This window comes from Mercenaria mercenaria, chromosome 15, assembly GCF_021730395.1.
Source record: "Mercenaria mercenaria strain notata chromosome 15, MADL_Memer_1, whole genome shotgun sequence".
NCBI classification, from domain to species: Eukaryota; Metazoa; Mollusca; class Bivalvia; order Venerida; family Veneridae; genus Mercenaria; species Mercenaria mercenaria.
In genome coordinates, this window is record NC_069375.1 from 60,545,407 (window position 1) to 60,568,172 (window position 22,766).

Consider the following 22,766-nt stretch of genomic DNA (forward strand, 5'->3'; position numbering starts at 1 on the left):
TACCGCCAATAAAAAACAACAACGATACTTACTGACTGTCTGATGTAGATAAAGCGAATACAATTTCTCACATAGAGGAAACTAACACGCGACTTCCATACTTTACTTTTAAAACACAGTCAGTGACAAATACCTTGGAGTTAACCTCAGTGATGACATTCAATGGGAGAAACACACCCAGTCAACACCAGCCAAGGCTTTCAGGTCACTTGGTTTCCTCCGGCGCAACCTAAGGGACTGCAGTAAGCAAGTCCGTGTCTATGGTCCGTCCAACAATGGAGTTTTCTGCCTCGTCACGAGATCCCTACAAAGTGGAAGACATCTGATTCAATTGTTTAGACAAGGTGCAGAACCGTGCTGCTCGCTATGTCTGCAACAACTACAGAGACAGACACCGAGGTTGTGTGACTTCAGTAGTCAACAGTCTCGGCTGAGAATCACCCTGGACAGGATCGCCGTAGATTCTTACGTCTGACCATGCTATTCAGGTTATAAATTACTTGTACAGCTTGGTTAAAATCCCTGATGTAGCAATAATTTGACCGATTATGGTAATTACCTTTGCAATATTTTGACAGCGAGTCAATTTTAGCTGTGACCTGCAGTTTTGTAATTGTTTTAGCTGGGCTAAGCACGCACCGGGCCAAGTATGCAAGTATGCAGCTTTGCACAGTAGTGCACAGTAGTGTTTAGCCCATCTTAAACAAAACAAAAAACAAAAAACAAAAAAGAAACGTTTCATTGCACTGGGTCTGTTATAGGTCGGCCGATTTTCAAAATATGTGCCCCCCCCCCCCCCCCCCCCCACAACACACAATCTGAACATGCTTCCTACGTAGCCTGTGAAATATCGGAATGTAAAATCGGTCTAACTGAGGTCGCATTATTTAGACTAACGGATCGACGGTCGGTGGTTCTACCCGTGTAAAACTGTTACAAGAATGTGAATTGCCCATTTTGTTTCTATAAGTACATTTTGTTGCTTCGGAATGCCCTTGAGCCGCACAGTAGATCAATATGGGGCAAGGAAGGCCGCACTCGTATGCGTTTGTGGTATCGAATTCAGGTCTTTACACCTCCGGGACAATACACCCTAGGACTTTACACCTCCCAAACCTGAGACATTACTCCTCCCAAAGAAACTTTAATTATTTTATTAAAAAATTGTGAGTATAAAAAATGTAATGTTAAATTACAAATAATAATCCAATTATGTATTTAAATCATAAAATATTAAATGTAAATGTAGTTTTGAAATACATGTAAAAAATATGGCTTTCAGAGAAATACAATAAAAAATTATATATTTTTTAAATCTAAGTTTTAGTCTGTATTTTTTTCAGTGATTTTAAATAATTTAGGAGTCAGAATTTTTTATGATATGTTGCCGTAATATTATTTTTTCAAACAAAACCAATGACAAGACATTTCAAGAATCTGTTTTACTATAAATGCTTGACAATAATTATCATAGTGAAAAAAGATATTACAAGTATATAAATTGGGAAAATATATAATTAAGATATTCTTTTCTTACTGATTGTTATTCGAAAATATACTTTTATATGATTTTAAAACTTCATGATAACCAGTACTAGTTTATTTATTTATTTATTTATATATTCTTTTAATAATAATAATCTGACAATCCTTTGATGAGTTCCAGGTGTAACACAAAATGTTTACTCTGCTAAGGATATATTAATCTAATCACGTCTCCATTAATGGAATTACCGACAGGTGCTAAAATAGTTGCTTGAATAAACTGTCCATTGTTCAATTTCAATTTAATTAATTTCTCACAGGTCATAATACAATTTAACTGTTCCTAAATATTCAAATGTATGCTGTTTAGTAAGTAATACGCATAATGTTGTAATGTCTGTGTATTGCATTATTTAAGATAAATATATAAGCTATCAAGTGACTATAATACTCGGATATTTTTCTTCACATAAGTAAGTACAGATGAAAAAACCTTAAATTCAGTTAAAGGTGGTCGATCACATTACATTTTGAGCAACATTTTCTAACATTTTTCAGTTTCATATACAGTCTGGAACAACTGATACGTATTAGACCTTCCTGATAAGTCGAACTTCGATGACTCGAACACGAGGGTGCCGTGGAAATTAGTTTGAGTTTGCCGTTGTTCGAGCCATGAAAATGCCGGTCATTTTGAATTTGGGAATTCGAAGGCATGATATGGACAATTATTGCGACTAATAAAATGTAATGACTGACACAAAATGAATTGACAAACACTTTTTACTTAATATTTTTTAATGTACATGTATAATGATTCTTCCTTAACAATATTTGACAATTAATTCTGAGGTGATCAATTAAAATTCACAGTATGTTTAAAAATGTGTTATTAATTAAAATACTATAATAATAGAAAAGAACATATAGACCATTTTACACTGACCTATTTGCATAGCAACGGGAAACAATTTTCAGACTTGTGTACATCGTCAAATATACATTGAACATAATAAAACATCAATAAATAAAAGCACAATGATGGAAGTTATACAGGATGTTCACATTTAACAGATACAGAGGATGAATTATTCTGTAATAATTGTTGTTAAAGATAATCTATGTGACAATGCGGTTCTAAGATATAGACATAATTTATTTACACCATTTCTGTCAGTTTGAACATGTAGCGAATGAGATGATACTCTAATTTTAGTAAGATATATTCTTAGATTACTTGGCAGTATATCAAGGTAACTATCGTATATAAATGAACATTTTACATGGTTGTTCCTCAGGGCACAGTGTTGGGATCTCTTATGTTTCCCCTATATGTGTGACAATGTTTCTAAAGGTACATTTATTAAACTGTTTGCAGATGATTGTCTTCTATACTGCGTAATACGAATTTTTAGAGACCAACTACAGCTCCAAAAAGATTTTGATGCCCTTGTTGATTGGTCTAAAGTTTGGCTAAGTGCCATCAGTTACAAATTACAACAAAAGAGAAAAGTTTGAATACCAGCTACAACATAGACAATACAGCTCTCCAGAGGGTAGATAGTAATCCATACCTTGGAGTGGAATTAACATCAGATCTGAAGTGGAAAAAGCATATTGACAATATAACTGGAAAAGCCAATAAGATCTTGAACTTCTGAGACGTCATCTTTAAAACTGCAGCCAGGAGGTGAAACAACGGGCCTTTACATCTCTGGTACGGCCACATCTGGAATACTCATCCTCTGTGTGGGACCTGTATCACAGGCAATATATAGAAGCTCTAGAAAAGTACAACGCTGTGGAATCCGTTTTGTCACTGGAAATTACTCATATAGAAGCAGTGTCACCACCATGCTTGACAACTTGAACTGGCCTCGGCTTCACAAACGTAGAAAAGATAATTTTTTAAGACTCGTGACATTTTATAAAGCTAGCCTATAGCAAACAATCGCCAGTGATCATTCCTGACTATGCCAACCGTCGAAGCTGCCATGAAACCAGAACCAATAGTGAATCATTAATTGAAGCGACGGTAAATAAATTTTACCTTTACCTACCTTTACCTTTGAATTCGGGGCAAACTATGAACCGTACGAATGGCTTCCTTGCTCGTATACCATCCGTGATTGGAACGCCCGTCAACCAGACCATGTGCAGGCCCCCACTGTAGACGTATTCAGCCGTCGTCTACAGAAGCTTGCAGCTTAGACAGTACGCAGGTTTTAAATAATTGTTTTTAATTGTAAATATGGAGCTTTTAACAATTGTGGTTACGTCACTTGTCCGTAACTGTGCTTTTTCTTTATAGCTGTTTTAATTTTTTCATTTTTTTGTTATTACTATATCATGTGTTTGTCGGAAAATAGCTTTAAGCTAATGTTAATTGTTAATTTGATTTTCATATCCGACGTTAAATAAAGTTTCTTGTATCTTGATACCGTGGTATCTGCCCTGCGTTCAAAAATTACGACTTGTATTTCTTACGACTCACAATTAATGGCGCGTTGTTTGATGTAAACAAACTGAGCCTGAGGTGAATTATTACACATTTCTTCAATTTCAAAGAAACACCACGTCTATAACAAAAAATAAGATAGAAAATTTACCAAATTCATGGATTGTCCAAGTATCCAGATGTAAATAGACAAGAATTTGGTAGTAGGATTCGACATTCCAAATCGTATCGAATAATTCGTCCCACAGCCAGTTCGGCCAATAGGTATTCAACGCATTTGTTTGGTCAATAATGATGTTGTATATCCTAAGAGACAATTACAGATAGTCAAGGACCTAAATATAAATCCAGCCTCTATTAAATTTTACTATAAATGTGAAAATAGGCGCTGTCTATTTGATGGGAAAGGAAATGTCTAGTCGTCCGGTAACAAGGTCCCAGAAAAGTCACAAATAAGTTATATAGCTAGGCACTGGCTATGATTACGGTACCGTAATCCTAGCCTCCGGTTCTAGGAATACGGAAGCTCCGTATTCCTAGACAACCCTGTGAGGATAGGCAAGGATTACAGAAGTATATTAAAGTATATGTTGGGACACGTATTCTCGATATTATCTACATTATGGATAAAATCCCGTTTTCCGGTATTAACCACTAATAAACGCCCGTTCCCGTTTTCACGGTGAGGGGGGTATCGGCCATTACGTTACATGGCGGTAGTCTTTAGATTATCTTTTTTTAAAGTTTTAAACAAAGAAAATGAATAAAAAAGTATTGCAGATTATCATTAAACATTGTTGTAATTAAGATATAGCAAAAATATCCTCAAAGTTTACTTTATTTTTGAAATTTTATCTTTTATTCTACACTCCCGTTTCCGTGGCTCGATACCGATGGTGTGAAATTATTTGCATTTTTCAAGATAAACAGATTATTTTTACAAAAAAATGTTGCCGAAGTCGTAGAACAGTATTTCCATTCTGAGAAAGTAAGATCTTTCCTAAATTCTTATCTTCTGGCAAAAATAATCGCTATATTGTACACGGTCTTTATATCGGTTAATCTCGCCAACCCCCATGACCCTATGTAAGGAAATACCGGAAAACGGGATTTATCAATAATGTTGATATGGTCAATAAATGACGTTGTAAACTAACTTATTATACTTGATTTTTCATACCTGCCTTATTATTTCGTGTTTTCTATCCACCGTTTTGGGTTAGTCAGGGCCGGACACTAACCATTTCAGGCCACTGGTCCTAATAGCAGTTTCCGTTAAATTTTAAAATAAAACAGTTACTGGTCCTCCAAATATCTTACTGGTCCTTGTTGCTTTTCACTGGCCTCAGACCAGCGGACCAGTGTTTGTGTCGAGCCCTATTAGTATAATCTTAATGGCGGCGCGTGGAAATATATTAGAAATATGAGTGTCAAAGTTAGATTTAAAAAAAATTTCTATACTTTGAATGTTATGATTTATAACCATATTGTATGTTATTAAGGACCATTTGTGTTGACTTGATGAAAAAAAATGCAGGTATATACAAAAAATAGATAATTCTATAATATTTCCGCGCACCGCCATTAAGATTATACTAACCAAAACAGCCGATCGATAGCACGAAATATTTAGTGAAATTAAGTGAAATGAGTAAGTTTACAATGTCATTTATGCATGTCCTAACATAAATTTGATGTCTCCTAAATACTTCCGTAATCCTAACCTATTCTCGTAGGGTTGTCTAGGAATACGGAACTCCCGTAATCCTAGAACCGGAGGCTAGGATTACGGTACCATATTCGTAGCCACTGCCATATAGCTAAATCTAGCTATATATAGCTAGAAGTAGCTATAAAACCAATAACAATTGTTTAAACATATGTGTATATTAAATGTAAAATAATTATTATCCCATTCAAATGGTTTATGAGACAGAAGACAATCACAAAGAATAGAGGTCTATGCAGTTTCAGTTTCAATACATGTTGCGAATTTCTGCGATTAGTCATTTATAAATTTGTCTTAAACTACTATAATTATCACAAGTGAAAAATTCAGTGATGATTTAGTGCAGAATACTGCCACATTTATTGAAAATGTGACTACAAAGATCTTAGATTTGTGTTATTGTCTTTCATCTTATAAACCTTTTAGACGTAACTGTGACCATTTTGCATCTTGTTTTCACATATTTTGCATTACTGGTATTGGTTTTATAGCTACTTCTAGCTACAAATGTACATATAGCTAGATTTAGCTATATAGCTAATTTGTGACTTTTATGGGACCTGGTAACCGGATGCCTAGACTGTGTTCTAGTCATCCGGTTATCGGACATCTAGCAAATCCTCGGGGGATTTTCTAATCAGTCTGGTAATTGATTTCTTAATGACTTAAGTATTGATTTTAGATCTATATAGCTTTAAATAGGGGTGGGCAATATACCGCGGTAGACCGGTTATTGCGATGTTTTTTCCGACGATACGATATTGCGATATGATTTTCGAATACCGGTTATTTTATAACATTAAGTAACACTAACGTAAACCAAGAAGATTCACAGAAAAAATCCTTTTCTTGCCAGCACGATTCAACTTTGTTTTCATTTTTCTCCTTTCATTTCCGGTGCAGGTAGCAGACTGGTTTACAGCTATTTTACGGACCCAATTCCACATAATAAAACCAATAAGAAAATTTAGATAAATATAATTTCGTATTTGTCAACGACTCATTAGTAATTTTTCTATCAACTAGAATTTATTATTCATACAACAGCTATACCACTTTCCTCGTTTAAAATCGGTGAATTGAGCAACCTGTGTTATATGATTGTATCCGTAAACCGAATGTAGTGCCGAACAATAAACTAAAGCAGTCTACTTTCGCTTTTGAATATCCGGTAATCGGCGTCATAGCATGATAGCAACATGTCGGACTTCGAGATTGTTGAAAATAAAGGCAAAATCATCAACAGTTAATAGTATTTGTGTATGACAGTTTGACAATACTCCCCATTATCTAGTCAAAACTTTTTTTTTTTTTTGTTTACTGGTATTTTTATTTATATATCCACATACAATATTGCAATATATTGCAATACCAATTTTCGTGGCAATACCCACCCCTAGCTTTAAATGATATTTTGTAAAAGGAAGTGTCTATTCTTACGGTACCGTAGGATTAGCCTCGCAGGCTATTCTTACGGCTCTCCCGTAAAATGGTTTACTGGCAATAACTCCAGGCTTGGGCCTAGTGTCAGGAAAATTGATAGTTGGGTTGGCCATCACCAGCAGATGACCTCTATTGATTTTGAGGTCATTAGGTCAAAAGTCAAGGTCGCATTGCCCAGGAACAGTTAAATGGTTTCTGATCTTCTTATCCAAAACCATAGGGCATAGGGCTTTGATATTTAGTATGTAACAAAATCTAGTGATCCTCTATCAAGATTGTTCAGATTATTTCCCTGGGATCAAATATGACCCCACTCTGGGGGTCACATGGTTTATATAGACATATATTATAGTAAAAAAAACTTGTCCAAAACCACAGGGCCTAGGGCTTTGATATTTTGTATATGACATCATCTAGTGGTCCTCTACTAAGATTATTCAAATTATTCCCCTAGGGTCAAATATGGCTCTGCCCTGGGGGTCACATGGTTTACATAGACTTACATAGGGGAAAACTTTGAAAATCTTCTTGTCCAACAGGGCTTTCGGTAGGTTCTGAAACTCAAGAGTCATTAACTCTTCAGCCTAAATTTTCAAGGGTCAAAATCAGATTTTCAAGAGTCAAGATCAGCTTTTCAGGGGTCAAGCTACATGTATACTGTTATTAATGCAACTCCCACAGACTTTATCTAAAACAAGTACATTAGTTGTAACAGATTTTCTTAAGCAATTCATATTTTAGTTGTCTTATTTTGCACATTGCCTAAAAGTGGGTGGGGTTTGGTGCTTTGCATAATTTTATTCTCAGCAAATTCTTCTAAATAAGAGCTGCTTTGGCAACCGTGATCATATTTTTCTTAAATGCAGACGTTTTATTGGCTTTTTAGTCAGATTTTACTAGAAAAATCTTGTAAGAGATGATAAAAACTTTCGAAAATGGCGGTCTCGAGAACGAGTGACAAATACGGAAAACGAAAGTAAACATTTGAAATTCTTGAAAAAATAACTGTTTTAAATTTCATTTTCTCATCATACCACGTATAATTTCTGCTTATTTAATTTGTTTTGACCCAAACAAAGCCTCGGCAATGATAATAAATTTGCTATAGACCGTGACGGCCGACCGGCTCATGTAATCGTATCGAGCACACAAAATAATTAACAAGTTGTACAAACACGATAATCTAAGGCTGCATTGTTTATCAATTAACTTTTACTTGTGCCGGCGAACAATATTGAAATTCACTGGGATTTTGATTGACAAGGGGCAAAACTTTCGAATTTTAGACGCATCATTTGAAGTAAGTTTCCGCGAGTCAAGCCGACACACGTGGCATAATTTATGCGGGTCAAATACGAGTTTTTCTCGATTTTCCCGGGTCAAAACACGGGACCTCGGGTCAACCGAATGCCCTGTCCAAACCACAAAGACTATGGCTTTGATATTTTGTAATGTAGCATCATTTAGTTGTTATCTACCAAGTTTGTTCAAGATATCCCTCTAGGGTCAAATATGGCCCCGCCCCAGGGGTCATATGGTTCATACAGACTTGTATAGGGAAAAACCTAGAATCTTCATGTCCATAACTTACATCATTCAAATTGGACCACATGTATAGTTTTGAGTGGCAAGATGAGCCTTGACATGAGTTGACCTTGATCTTGACCTAGTGACCTACTTTCACATTTCTGTAGCTACAGCCTTCAAATTTGGACCACATGCACAGGTCTGTGTATGGAAAAAACTTTGACCTTGTTATTGACCTAGTGACCTACTTTCACATTTATGAAGGAACAGGCTTCATATTTGGACCACTTGCATAGTTTTTTAATAAACTTTGACCTTGATTTTGACCTAGTGACCTACTTTCACATTTCTCAAGCTACAGCCTTCAGATTTGAACCACAAGCATAGTTTTGTGTACTGAAATGAACTTTGATCTTGAGATTGACCTAGTGACCTACTTTCACATTTCTGAAGGTACAGGCTTCAGATTTGGACAACTTGCATAGCTTTGTGTTCCGAAATAAAATTTGACCTTGATTTTGACCTAGTGACCTACTTTCACATTTCTCGAGCTACAACCTTCAAATTTGGACCGCGTGCATATTTTTGTGTTCTGAATTGAAATTTGATATTGATTTTTACCTATTACCTACTTTCACATTTCTCAAGCTACAGCCTCCAGATTTGAAGGACATGCATAGTTCTGTCTACAGAAATGAACTTTGACCTTGACATTGATCTAGTGACCTGCTTTCACATTTCTCAAGCCACAGTTTTCAAATTTGGACCACATACACATTGTTTTGATTTTGACCTTGAGCTAGCCTTGAAATTTGGAACATTCAAAAATGTAGATTGGATGGCGCCAAGATCACTCTGTAATCTCTTGTTAGGTTAATAGGTTAAAGGTCAAGGTCAGATTAAACCAGAATGGTAGAACTTTTATTTACAGTGAGCATATAATTTCTGTTCCTTGTGCAATTACTGAATGCATCAAGGGGGGCATTTTGTATTCGACAAGCTCTTGTTTCACTTAATATTTCATGCCTGCCTTATTATTTCGTGTTATCTTTCCACCATTTTTGGGTTAGTATATTCTTAATAGTGGCGTGCAGAAATATATTAGAAATAATATGAGTGTCGAGTGGCATAATTAGATTTAAAAAAAAAAAAAAAAAAAAATGGTTCTGCCCAGGTGCCTGCTTGTGATGAAATTGTGCACGGAGTGGCACCTGGGGTCTTCCTCTACCATTAAAGCTGGAAAGTCGCCATATGACCTAAAATTGTGTCGGTGCAACGTTAAACCCAACAAAATAAAATAAAATAAAAAAAAAAAATTCTATATTTTGAATTTTATGATTTATAACCATATTGTATGTTATTAAGGACCATTAATTTTGTGTTGACTTGATGAAAAAAAATGCAGGTATATACAAAACATAGATAATTCTATATTATTTCCGCGCACCGCCATTATACTAACCAAAAACTTTGCAAAATTTACGGGAAGTCATGATGGTGACGTCATTCACCGCATTCTCGCACTGGCTTTAGGTTTTTAGCTCGATTATTCAAAGAATAGTAGAGAGCTACATTTGTATTGGACTCACCCATGCATCGGCGTCCGCGTCCCAATTTGGTTAAGGTTTTGTATGTAAGCTGGTATCTCAGTAACCACTTGTGGGAATGGATTGAAACTTCACACACTTATTCACTGCGATAAACTGACCTACATTACACAGGTTCCATAACTCTATTTTGCTTTTTTACAAAATTATGCCCCTTTTTCGACTTAGAAATTCTTGGTTAAGGTTTTGTATGTAAGCTGGTATCTTAGTAACTACTTGTTGGAATGGATTGAAACTTCACACACTTATTTACTGTGAATAACTGACCTACGTTGCACAGGTTCCATAACTCTATTTTGCTTTTTTACAAAATTATGCCCCTTTTTCGACTTAAAAATTCTTGGTTAAGGTTTTGTATGTAAGCTGGTATCTCAGTAACCACTTGTGGGAATGGATTGAAACTTCACAGACTTATTCACAGTGATAGACTGACCTACATTGCACAGGTTCCATAACTCTGTTTTACTTTTTAGCTCGACTATTCATAGAATAGTAGAGCTATTGGACTCGCCCATGCGTCCGCGTCGGCGTCTGCGTCGGCGTCCGCGTCCCGATTTGGTTAAGTTTTTGTATGTAAGCTGGTATCTCAGCAACCACTTGTGGGAATGGATTGAAACTTCACACACTTATTCACTGTGATAAACTGACTTACATTGCACAGGTTCCATAACTCTGTTTTGCTTTTTTACAAAATTATGCCCCTTTTTTGACTTAGAAATTTTTGGTTAAGGTTTTGTATGTAAGCTGGTATCTCAGTAACCACTTGTGGGAATGGATTGAAACTTCACACACCTATTTACTGTGATAAACTGACTTACATTGCACAGGTTCCATAACTCTATTTTGCTTTTTACAAAATTATGCCCCTTTTTCGACTTAGAATTTTTTGGTTAAGGTTTTGTATGTAAGCTGGTATCTCAGTACTCACTAATGGGAATGGATTGAAACTTCACACACTTGTTCACTGTCATGATCTGACATGCACAAAGCAGGTCCCATAACTTTATTTTGCTTTTTTACAAAATTATGCCCCTTTTTCAACATAGAAATTTTTGGTTAAGTTTTTGTATGTAAGCTGGTATCTCAGTATCCACTAATGGGAAAGGATTGAAACTTCACACACTAGTTCACTGTCATGATATGACATGCAGTGCAAAGGATCAATAACTCAACTTTGCATTTTACAAAATTATGCCCCTTTTTCAACTTAGGAGTTTTTGGTTAAATTCTTATATGTAAGCTGGTATCTCAGTACCCACTAATGGGAATGGATTGAAACTTCATACACTTGTCCACTGTCATGAGCTGATAAGCACTTTGCAGGTTCCATAACCCTATTTTACTTTTTTACTAAATTATGCCCCTTTTTCGACTTTCTTATTCATTCAAGCGACAAGGCTGTTAAATAGTCGAGCGTTGCTGTCCTCCGACAGCTCTTGTTTTACAAAATTATGCCCCTTTTTCGACTTAAAAATTCTTGGTTAAGGTTTTGTATGCAAGCTGGTATCTCAGTACCCACTAATGGGAATGGATTGAAACTTTACACACTTGTTCACTGTCATGATCTGACATGCACTGTGTAGGTCCCATAACGCTACTTTGCTTTTTTTTTTAAGATTATGCCCCTTTTTCGACTTAGCAGTTTTTGGTTAAGTTTTTATATGTAAGCTTGTATTTCAGATTCCACTTATGGGAAAGGATTGAAACTTCACGCACTTGTTCACTTTATGAGCTGATAAGCACTGTGAAGGTTTCATAACCCTTTTTTTCATTTTTACAAAATTATGCCCCTTTTTCGACTTTTGTATTCATTCAGTTGACAAGGCTGTTGAATAGTCGAGCATTGCTGTCCTCAGACAGCTCTTGTTATTGTTTGTTTGCACTCCACTCAGAAACTTGACGGCCTTTACACTTCCTTACTGTTTTAAAATTGTTTTTCAGTTGCATGTACAGTTTTCATTACGAAAAAATAATAAAAAGAATTTAGTAAAATTTACGAATTTCTGTGACTGATTCAAAGTGATCGGATGTACTTGTAGACAACCAGTCTGCGTTGTGTACATAAACCGGAACCGGAAAACATTGAAAAAATTGCCTCAGTATAATTATGCGGACAACAAAGACGAATAACTATATACGGACATTACCATCTCGGGGATTTTCATCCCCTATTACAGTACATCAATTGTACTGAAGTCATTCAATTGATGTATTTTCAACCAATTTCGGAAAAGACATGTAACCACACTTGGTTATTGTGTTCCAAGTAATTTGTCAGGTCTGAATTGCTGCACACATGTCAAGCTAATGTGTGACCCTTTTGAGTAATTGCTTATATTTTCATAACTTGTTTCAGTTATCATAAAATATTACAAAGCCCTCCTGTGCCAATTCCTTGTTTTGAATGTGACTAATGCAATTATTTCCTGAATCCTTGAACTTTTATCTTTCCAGCTATGCAGTAAACTTTTTTTTATGCAAGGCTAATAAAGTTTTATGCAAAAGGTTTAAAGCTATAAAACTCTTAGCATCCCATTATGCTTATCAGGTCATGATCAGACTAAAAAGAGAATTTGATTAACCACAGATTGCTACTTATCTCACTGTATAGGTCACTTTGTGAGAACAGCAAAATGATTTTTTGAATAACTTACCTGAGTTAACTTCTATTTTATAACTAATACAGGTTTTAAAATGCTTGAAAAAATAACTGAAATAGGTCACATAAGTTAAAACAGTTAAACCCCTGACTGTAAAAGTTAAAAAAAACAACAACAAAAAACCCCCAAAAAACAACAATTTACACATTAGCCAGCCTGTGTAACATCACGCTCGACAACATGTTCTTTATAAAACTTTTGAAACTGCACTAGTATAGATACAGGAACTTATATAATCCTGTTATCCTAAACACTGACTATTGCAATTCTTTTAAATGCTATTATTGTCAAATTACACTCTTTTTTTGGACAAATTTAGCCAGCTTATACAGCTATCATGGTAAACCTCTTGTATGGGAGAATGACAGACAACCATTTACATGTAAAATTCCTAGTTCAAATTCTGTCTAAAAAGTTCTTGACCGAAATTGTAACCATAACACAAACACTGTTGGTCAAAGTTCAAGAAATCCAATTTAATTTACCAAACTCCTAACAGTTTAGGGCCTTTTTGAACATGTTGAATATGATTAAGGTTAATTTCTTAGCTCAGTAGGAATCACAGTTGGGGCCCCTCAAGTTTACATTTTACATACAAGTTAACATTTTTTTCCATGTGTAAAACTGTAGTCAATGAATTGATTTTTTGAGAAAGTAATTGCAATGTATGTGGAAGGGAGGGGAGATGAGCAACATATGCATTTCCATGCCTTTGAATTTTTGTTCAAAATTTACAGGCAGAACATTGGCTAACTATACATATTAATGATATCTGCTCCAATATTTGCAAAATTTGTGATAAATACATGTATCAATAAAAAAATTAAAACTGCCATCTCGTGGGCTGAGCGCGAAACTATTGTAACTGTATATAAATAAAGAACAAGATACAATAGTTTCGCGCTCAGCCCTCGATCTGGGCAAAAAAAGAAAAAGAAGCATCCCGGGTTCAAATTCCAGACCTCGCGCATGTGAAGTCGTGTATGCTACACCATTGGATGATGGGGAATTGTGACATTAATTGGTGAAAAAAATTGTATATATTAAATACATTTTGTGACGGCAGCATGTATAAACTGATTGATTGAAGGTAAACATTAAGCAGTGTTGCATTTCACTGCCACAGGTGGCAGTATCATTGATCGGTCACCCCTTCCCCACTTGCACCACCTACGACCTCTGATACAAAACTATAAAAAAAAAAATCTGACATTCGCAGCCTTTCCTTAATATTCCCACCCTACTAGACCCCTGATACAATCCTGAAAAAAAAATCAAAACAGTACTTATTAGAAGGTGTAAAGTCTGCTCTATATATCCATTTGCCAAACATTCCGGAACAGGACATTGTCGTTTCAGCTACTCGGACACATTCAGAAGGCATATCGCTACACCTACCATTCACTTAGTTAAAAAGGTCTGCATTTCTACAGTTTACTTCAGATCTAACAAATGACTATATCTAACAAAATATTTTACTTTCATGGTATTTTGAGGTGTGGAGCCATCTTAAAACTGAAATGCTCGTCCAATCAGATTGCGTGTTACAACGCAGGTACTGCCAACTCCAGATGGCTTCCAACAACAGACTGTATTATTGTACCCACCGACAACAAAGTTGTAAGGGGGGGTATACTGGTTTCAGGTTGTCTGTCTGTCTGTCTGTCTGTCTGTCCATCTGTCTGTCAGTCCGTCTGTCCGTAGACGCAATCTTGTGCGCACCATCTCTCCTTATCCCCTTGACAGAATTTAATGAAACTTCACACAAGTGATCAGTACCAACAGTAGTTGTGCATGGGGCATGTTAGGTTTTTTTAGAAAAAATATTTGCAGAGTTATGGGACTTTGTTTTTTTGTTACTATACTATATACATAGACACAATCTTGTGCGCACCATCTCTCCTGATCCCCTTGACACAATTTAATGAAACTTCACACATGTGATCAGTACCAACAGTAGTTGTGCATGGGGCATGTTAGGTTCTTTTAGAAAAAAAATTTACAGAGTTATGGGACTTTGTTTTTTTGTTACTATACTATATACATAGACACAATCTTGTGCGCACCATCTCTCCTCATCCCCTTGATACAGTTTAATGAAACTTCACACAAGTGATCAGTAACAACAGTAGTTGTGCATGGGGCATGTTAGGTTCGTTCAGAAAAAATCTTTACAGAGTTATGGGACTTTGTTTTTTTGTTACTATACTATATACATAGACGCAATCTTGTGCGCACCATCTCTCCTCATCCCCTTGACACAGTTTAATGAAACTTCACACAAGTGATCAGTAACAACAGTAGTTGTGCATGGGGCATGTTAGGTTCTTTCAACGACAAAAATTGCAGAGTTATGGGACTTTGTTTCTTGTTAACATACTATGTACATACAGTCTGCATATGCAATCTTGTGCATGCCTAATCTACCAAACCCTTGCACACAATTTAATGAAACTTCACACAAGTGATCAGTACCAACCCTAGTTGTGCATGGTGCATTTTACATTCTTTTAGATAAATATTCTGCATAGTTTTTTGTTACAATACTGTATACATACAGTCTATATACATACAGTCCACATAATTATGCAATCTTGTGTGCGTCAAATTGCAAAGTACTGTGTCAGTGCATGCGGGGGGGGAGTACATTCATCACCTTTAGTGATAGCTCTAGTTATACATGTATGTAATATGACTGTTCAAATTATACAATCAAAACACAAAAAAATGTTAACTGGTAATCCTTGTAACGCGATTTTCCTCTACTATTGTGCCTTGCCATCATTCCCCAAAAACTAAGTAAAAATCTCTCCGATTAAGTTCAACATGATGCTAAAATTAATATAATAGTCTTAATATATTTTTTGCGAGAGATAGAAATGTTATCAACACAATTGTCAACCATCATGCGAATAAGTAAGAAAAATAACTCACACGGCAGTCATGCTGATAGACACTTCTTTTTACGAAAGCATCAAGCTTAAAATAGTCCAAAAGATTTAAGGAAAACTTGATATAAATATCATAACACGTACATGTACAACATGTTTCATTCATTTTCCTTTTTTTTCAGATGCTAACTGCAGACTTTACAGAAAAATAACAGAATGAATTAATGACATTGAAAGGATGTTATAATCAACATGTCACAGACTTCATTTCTGGAATCGGTGGTGACCTGGGATGAAAAACTCTGCCAACAGAACTTGCAGGAAGCACTTCCAAAACTTGTTGTATCCTTAAACTTGCTTTATCATATTTCATACATTATTAGAAAATTCTCTTTTCTTGGTGCTGGAATTTAGAAAGTGTTAACTATTTTGTAATTTATATCATTACATGAACAGTGCTATGAAAAAAGTAACATAGTGGCTTTGCAACCAGCGGCATGCATATAAAAGAAGTAAGGCTCTCATGTTTACTGATTTTTGTAAACGTTTACACTTTCATTCAAACACGAAATGATATTTAAAGTTTAAACAGCAATCAGCTATTGTCTTCATTTACTTTGACTGGCTTTTTTGAAGTTTTTCCCTTCTATAACTGGGCCCACAATCTTAAATGCATTATTTTCTCAAATTAAAAGGAAAGACTGTATCGTAATTTCGTAAATTCTGGGTTATGTTTGGTAACATTTTGCAAGTTCAGGCTATTTTGATGTTTCCGGGCTACGGTTGGCACTGTTTGATGTAATTCCATTGCAAAATGGAAAATGGGACAATTTTTTAAATAAAATCACATTTAGCACTGTATACAGCATTCTCACACAGTAGAGTTCCATTCTATCACTTATCATATGAATCGAGTGTGCAAAATGGCAGTTTACTGTTTACTGAAAAAGAGGCACATAATATTGTTAACGGGCAGAAAAAATTTGTTTCATTCAGTTTTATGAAATCAAGAGACTTACGAGTTTGATGGTTGGAAGGATGTTCGTTTTTTTTTAACCGTGTAGAAATTTTGTAAGTTAACGAGTCAAACATGACACAGACTTATTTAAACGTGTAAACGTTTGAGCCTTAAAAAGAAATAAAACAAGTCTTTTTGATAACCTTAATAAGTCTTCTTTTAGAAGTCCCATCTTGGGACTTTTTTGCCTTCTATTGTGGTTTAGTCGACGTGTCTTTACAGACATTGCTTACATGAAGCTTTCTCTGAAAGCCTCTTCCCGTTAGAAAATTTCTTTCAGATTTATGCAGTTTTCCATAAAATTAACATAATATGACAGGATTTTATTCCCCATTGCAAAAATACAGGACTAATTTTTAGGCTGGCAAATTTATTCGCCAGACTATTATAACCATAAATCGAAATTCTGCAAAGTTCAACAAAAGTTCAAAGGTGCTGAGACTGACAACACAAAACCATTTCATGCGCAATTCAAATAGTTCGCCATGTTTATCAGTTTTGCCACAGAGTTGTATAAAGATTGTTAAACTTACCTGTTTCAGTAAATCTATTTGCTTTAACATGTTATATTAATGTTTTATACTAGAAAGATAATATTAGAAAATATTACATAATGATGGTAAATTAATTCGCCCCTATGAACGAAATGTCTGTATGAATGGAACTTTTTCATAACTCAACACTGTTGACCGTTTCGTTATAGATTATGACCCCGGTCTGTAAATAGCTAATTAAACAAACGCTGGTTCCGAGAAACAATTGTCGATTTGAGTTACACTGCGCATTATTCGACGACCTGACATAACATGGAAAATGAGAAATATGAAATATCAATTAAAATGAACTTATAGTGATACGAGTTATGTCAGGTCTTATATTTAGGGCTAAAGTTGTAAGAATCTATTCTTTCAGATCATTTGCTATAGGTACTAAGGGACGTAATCGCTGCGTGGAATTGCCACAGTAACGTGAGAAGAAACAAATGACCACTTTCTACGAGTTGTATGTCTAAAGAGTGACCATGCTATATATTCTTTTTTTCTTTCTTTCTTTTTTTCTTTTTTGCTATTTCTATACTAAATTCATTTTAGAAACATTCTGGTGAATGCTGAAAGATATATTGCAAAAAGTGCCTTGTCACCATTTTGTTTAAAGGGCGTAGATATAAGCGATTTTTGTTTAAACATTTCAGGTTATTTTAAGATAGTGGACCCGTAACGGTAATGTTTAACAAATGCATTAATTGATACAGTCCTGAAGTTAACACTGTTTCGCACTGTGTTGCATCTTTAAACGACTTTTACTGTGTCGTTGTTGTTTGATTGTTTTTTTTTGTTTTTTTTTTGTAAATCTTGTATAAATTATGTTTTTTCCTCCAGCTGAAACAGAGACAAGTTTCAGAGTGATAGGCATTGCGCAAAACGATCGCAGAGAAGTCATTTTACCTCATATTTTTCTAAATGAAACCTCAAAGTATTGCGTAACAATTATAAAACACAAAATAAAATTGTCGATAACAATTTTTCTTGGGAGCCTCGAGTAAGAGAATTTAATCGGACAGAAATTAAGCTCCAACTCTTAAGAATTATAGCCTTGCTCTCTGCATTCAAAAAGAACCATAGGACAGAAGTAAGACCTACCTACAAAGATGTCTAAACATTCACCCTTCAGGTTAAATTCAATTTAAACAGCAAGAAATGGCTAATCAAATGAAAAATGTCCGCTTTTGTACGACAAATCAATGATAATAAGTATTGTAAAAAAAAACAGTTTTTCTAACAAGAAAGAAGAAATATAATGAACAAAGATTGGTCCTAGTGGGGCTTGAACCTACGCCTTCCTGAAAAATTAGTTAAAGCAGCCTATGGTAGGAATGGAATACTTTTCAAAAAAAAGTAGGTACACTATTACGGGTCCGGCAATTTTCCTAATTATCGTATTAGGGAAGGAACAGGACTAGACCATAAGCATTAACAGTCCGGTTTATAGTGGTATTCCCTCATACCGACAAGAAAATCACCCCATCTGATCAGTGTTCATACATTCATAAATGTGTTTGTGTATGTGTGTGGGTGGGGAGGGGGTTGCATATCGAAGTATAGATGTTGTGTTTGCTACCTTTATACTTTATCTGATATTATGTCCCTCAATGTTTATTATTGCTTCTTTATAAACATATATAAACGGTTATGCCACGCCAATTGCCCAATTATAACGTGAACCCAGATTCATGATCGAATCAAAGTACTGAAAGTACAGCAAGGCTGGCTACCACAAAACACTGAATGAAAATTGTGCGGGAAAGATGTTTGCAAAATCTTAGATATTATGGGTTTTCCATATCAAACTAAGGCGAGCATAGAGTATTGTTGTGATAAACCATCTTGATTAACTTGTGCATCAAAGTAAAAGTTCAATCGAGAAACCTAGTTTATCGGACGTAAACATGAGTTCAAGAGAGTAAACTATAGTTTACGCCCGTCATCCTGTGTGTTTGCTCGAATATTTATGTTAGTATTCGATAATCCTAGTTTTTCGATTAAGAATGTAATTATTTGATAATTTGATTGCCGAGAACCATTGTTTACGGACGTGAACCTATGTTTACGGCCATGAACTTGGGTTTACAAGCGTGAACCATAGTTTACGAACTTGAACCTAGGTTTACGTTCGAAAAACTTGGTTTCTCGAACAAAACTATGATTTTTGGTCATTATCCTATGTTCACGAGCGTAAACCTATGTTTACGGTCGTAAACCCATGTTCACGGTCGTAAATGTAAGTTCTCGATCGTTAACATATGTTCACATTCGTAAACTATGGTTTACATTCGTGAACCCTGGTTTACTCCCGTAAACATAGGTCAACGCTCGTGAACTTAGAATAACGGCCAAAATTCAAAGTTCAATTGAAAAACCTAGTTGAAACACGGGTTCACGGGCGTGTTTTCGCTCGGAAATATGGGTATGTGTTAGAAAAACCTGGTTTTACATTCGAAAACCCTAGTTTATCTATTGTTAATCCTAGTTTTTCGACCGTGAACCTGGGTTCACGTTATTATTGAACAATTGGCGTGTCATAACCGTTTATATATGTTTCTAAAGAAGCGATAATAAACATTGAGGGACATTATATCCGATAAAATATAAAGGTAACAAACTCCGCATCTATATTTTGATATGCAATCCCACACACACACGCACACGCGCACGCGCACCCCCACACACACACACACACACATCATGTATGAATGTATGGACACTGATCAGATGCGGCGATTTTCTTGTCGGTATTAGGGACGTTTTGGGCTCGAACCCGGCTATAAACCGGACTGTTAATGATTATTGTTTTAGTCACGTTCCTTCCCTATACGATGGTTAGGAAAATTGACGTACCCGTAATAATGTACCAGTGTTTTATGGTAGCCAGCCTTTCTGTACTTTCAGTACTTTGATTTCTCATAGTAAAAAAATCCTGTCATGCATACATTTTATGACACATTACAACACTGTTTTCTGAAATTAATCTCATTAAAGTACTACCAAGTTATCAACCAGTGTATACATTGTAATATGTTTCAAGGAAAGGATACAGAAAGTAAAGAAATTAGGCAGGGTTTACCAATTGCGTTGTATAGTCTTGACTGTATAGTTTGGATTTTTCGTCTTTAATTCTTGAAACAGAGTCACCTACAGGGCGCAGCAGTTCTTCAAGAGGAAATAGGTAATTCATTTTTCTTTGAAAAAAGATCAAATTTAAAGCATTTGATAATGAATGGTTAGTGGGCATCTTGCTTTTGATATCAAAGTATTAATTAACTTTTCTCCTTCTGGCAGCAAGTGATTCTGCCTTTGCGACCAGTGCTATTCAGTCAGTAAATTTTCAGTGAACACCCCTTCGAAAAATAAATAGTACCGCCCGGCCAAAAATGAATGATGGGCTAGTCCATTTTAGAAATTGAGCAAGGTAAAGGTTAAGGATTCCAATACAGAAGATATTTGATATGTATTATTCATTATGGTTTGAGTTAATTTTCTAAACAGGACAATCTTGATCCAGCATGACAGTTTTGTTAGCTCGACTATTCGAAGAATAGGGGAGCTATCCTACACGCCCAGGCATCGGCGTGAGCGTTAACGAGAGTGTCACACAAATGTTAAAGTTTGCCTACCACCCCAAATATTTCATTGAGATATTGCTTTCATATTTTGCATACTTGTTTAACATCATGACCCCAGTCTGTAAAAAGGAGGAGGCAACTTTATCAAGCATTTTGACTGAATTATGGCCTCTTGTTGACTTAGAATAGGCTTACTGTAATGTTAAAGTTTCACTCATAGCTTATATTATACTATTAAGCACTGAGAATAGTCGAGCGCGCTGTCAACTGACAGCTCTTGTCTTCAAAAACTATTTTGTTTGAACTTTTTTACTTTTGTACTTTTCAAGAATAAGTGGTTCAAGTAACATGGTTGTCCTGCAGTAATTTTTGTTTTCACTGCCTTTTAAAAATCGTCTATTAAGAATAAGTAAAAATTAGTAACATACATGTATGACCAGAAATGGTAGACTTTCTTTTTAAAAAATGTGCCAAAACAGACTTTTCCTTGTTCAGTAGCTTATTGTCATCTAGGTAATCTCACTTCAATGTAATTTGAAATATTAAGGTGGAGAGAAATAATGTTTTGTATTATGTTACAGGTATATTAAAGATCATCTGTGTATCATTCTTACCATGGGTACAGATAGAAGAAGCTGAACATCTACTGTTTGCAGATATTTCCTCGAAGGTGAAAATTTAATTCATATCTGTATACATTGATCATATTCTTACCATAGAGAATTTAATCAGTGAGGAATGTCACAACATGCACAATGAAACAATGCTCGCTGTAGCTTCTATGGTTTGGACACTCAGAGTTGCTTGGGCATCTGCGGTTTTTGGCTGTTTTCACTGTATTTTATGTTTGGATGTCTTGAAGCCTTGTATAATTTGAACATTTTGCACATCCCTTTTGTGACCTTGAGCAATGTGTTTTACTGTAGTTGGTTTCAGTTGTTTACCAATTACTTCTCTAAAAGTACATGTAATACTTAAGAAACAGTACAAGAAATAACTGAAAGGCAACTTTTAACAAACAAAGTCTTCATTTACATGATTTTCCTCCCCCAGTCGCTATGACTTCAGATTTTTAGTTGAGAAAGGATATTTTTTTTTCTTCAAAATAAAGTTATTTGGTATTATTTAAGAGCGAAAATAATACATAGATTTACTATTTAGCTTAAAAGTTCTTATTTGAAAGAAGTTGCTGTTGTTGACAGTAAATTATTAGTTTGAGATATATATAATATTTGAAGTTTTAAATGGCACAGTTAGTCCTTTTTAAAAAAGCATAAACCTCCTTTAGAAAATGACTCGTATTCAGAATTAGGCTCTAGACGAAATGTTGCTTCTTTAAGCAAAGCTTGAGGTTTTGAAATATACCTAGACTGTATGCATACAATTTGTGTAACAGAGATTACTTGGAAAAGGCTGGAAAATGGTGAAAATGTTGATAAACATGAGCTGAAGAAATTCTAATACATGTAAATCCTATATTTCAGTTTGCATCCAGAGGTGCTTTGATCACATTTCAATGTTAGATTGTTTATATTTTCAGTTCCTTATTGCTAGTATTCTTTCAAAGAATAAGTAACAATTGCTTGCCCTTGCATGAAATAATGCGTGCAGGGGCATCTGGGTTTTCAAATTCCTCCGCCATCAAAAAGCTAATAAGTTGCCCAAGACATAATTTGTATTGATGTCTCTGTGTGTTTTAACCTTTAGACTGCTGGCGGCAAGTGATCTTATCATTGCAAGCTGATCTTAGAATGCACTGTGTGCTATTCAGTCAGTAAATTTTCAGGGAACACCCCTTTGAAATAAGTGGTACTGCCCAAACTGAATG

General features: G+C 35.3%; 3 protein-coding genes across 5 annotated transcripts in view; 1 reads left to right on the forward strand and 2 right to left on the reverse strand.

The window, feature by feature from the left end:
- LOC128549107 (uncharacterized) overlaps positions 1-22,766 on the reverse strand; it is a 463,895-nt gene that overhangs the window by 302,848 nt on the left and 138,281 nt on the right. The window lies entirely within an intron of this gene.
- Positions 1-22,766, reverse strand: part of LOC123555994 (uncharacterized) — a 273,928-nt gene that overhangs the window by 164,360 nt on the left and 86,802 nt on the right. The window lies entirely within an intron of this gene.
- LOC123524644 (uncharacterized protein C1orf112 homolog) overlaps positions 3,980-22,766 on the forward strand; it is a 90,866-nt gene continuing 72,079 nt past the window's right edge. Inside the window, exons 1-4 of one of the 3 annotated variants that reach the window (XM_053525369.1) lie at positions 3,980-4,013; positions 15,981-16,142; positions 20,502-20,541; positions 21,520-21,608. In XM_053525369.1, the coding sequence (XP_053381344.1) occupies positions 16,053-16,142; positions 20,502-20,541; positions 21,520-21,608 (219 nt within the window). In that variant the 5' untranslated portion in view covers positions 3,980-4,013; positions 15,981-16,052. Of the gene's footprint in view, positions 4,014-4,058; positions 4,208-6,862; positions 6,933-15,980; positions 16,143-20,501; positions 20,542-21,519; positions 21,609-22,766 lie in introns of those variants that run through there. The other 2 variants (XM_053525370.1, XM_053525368.1) reach the window with 2 other exon arrangements.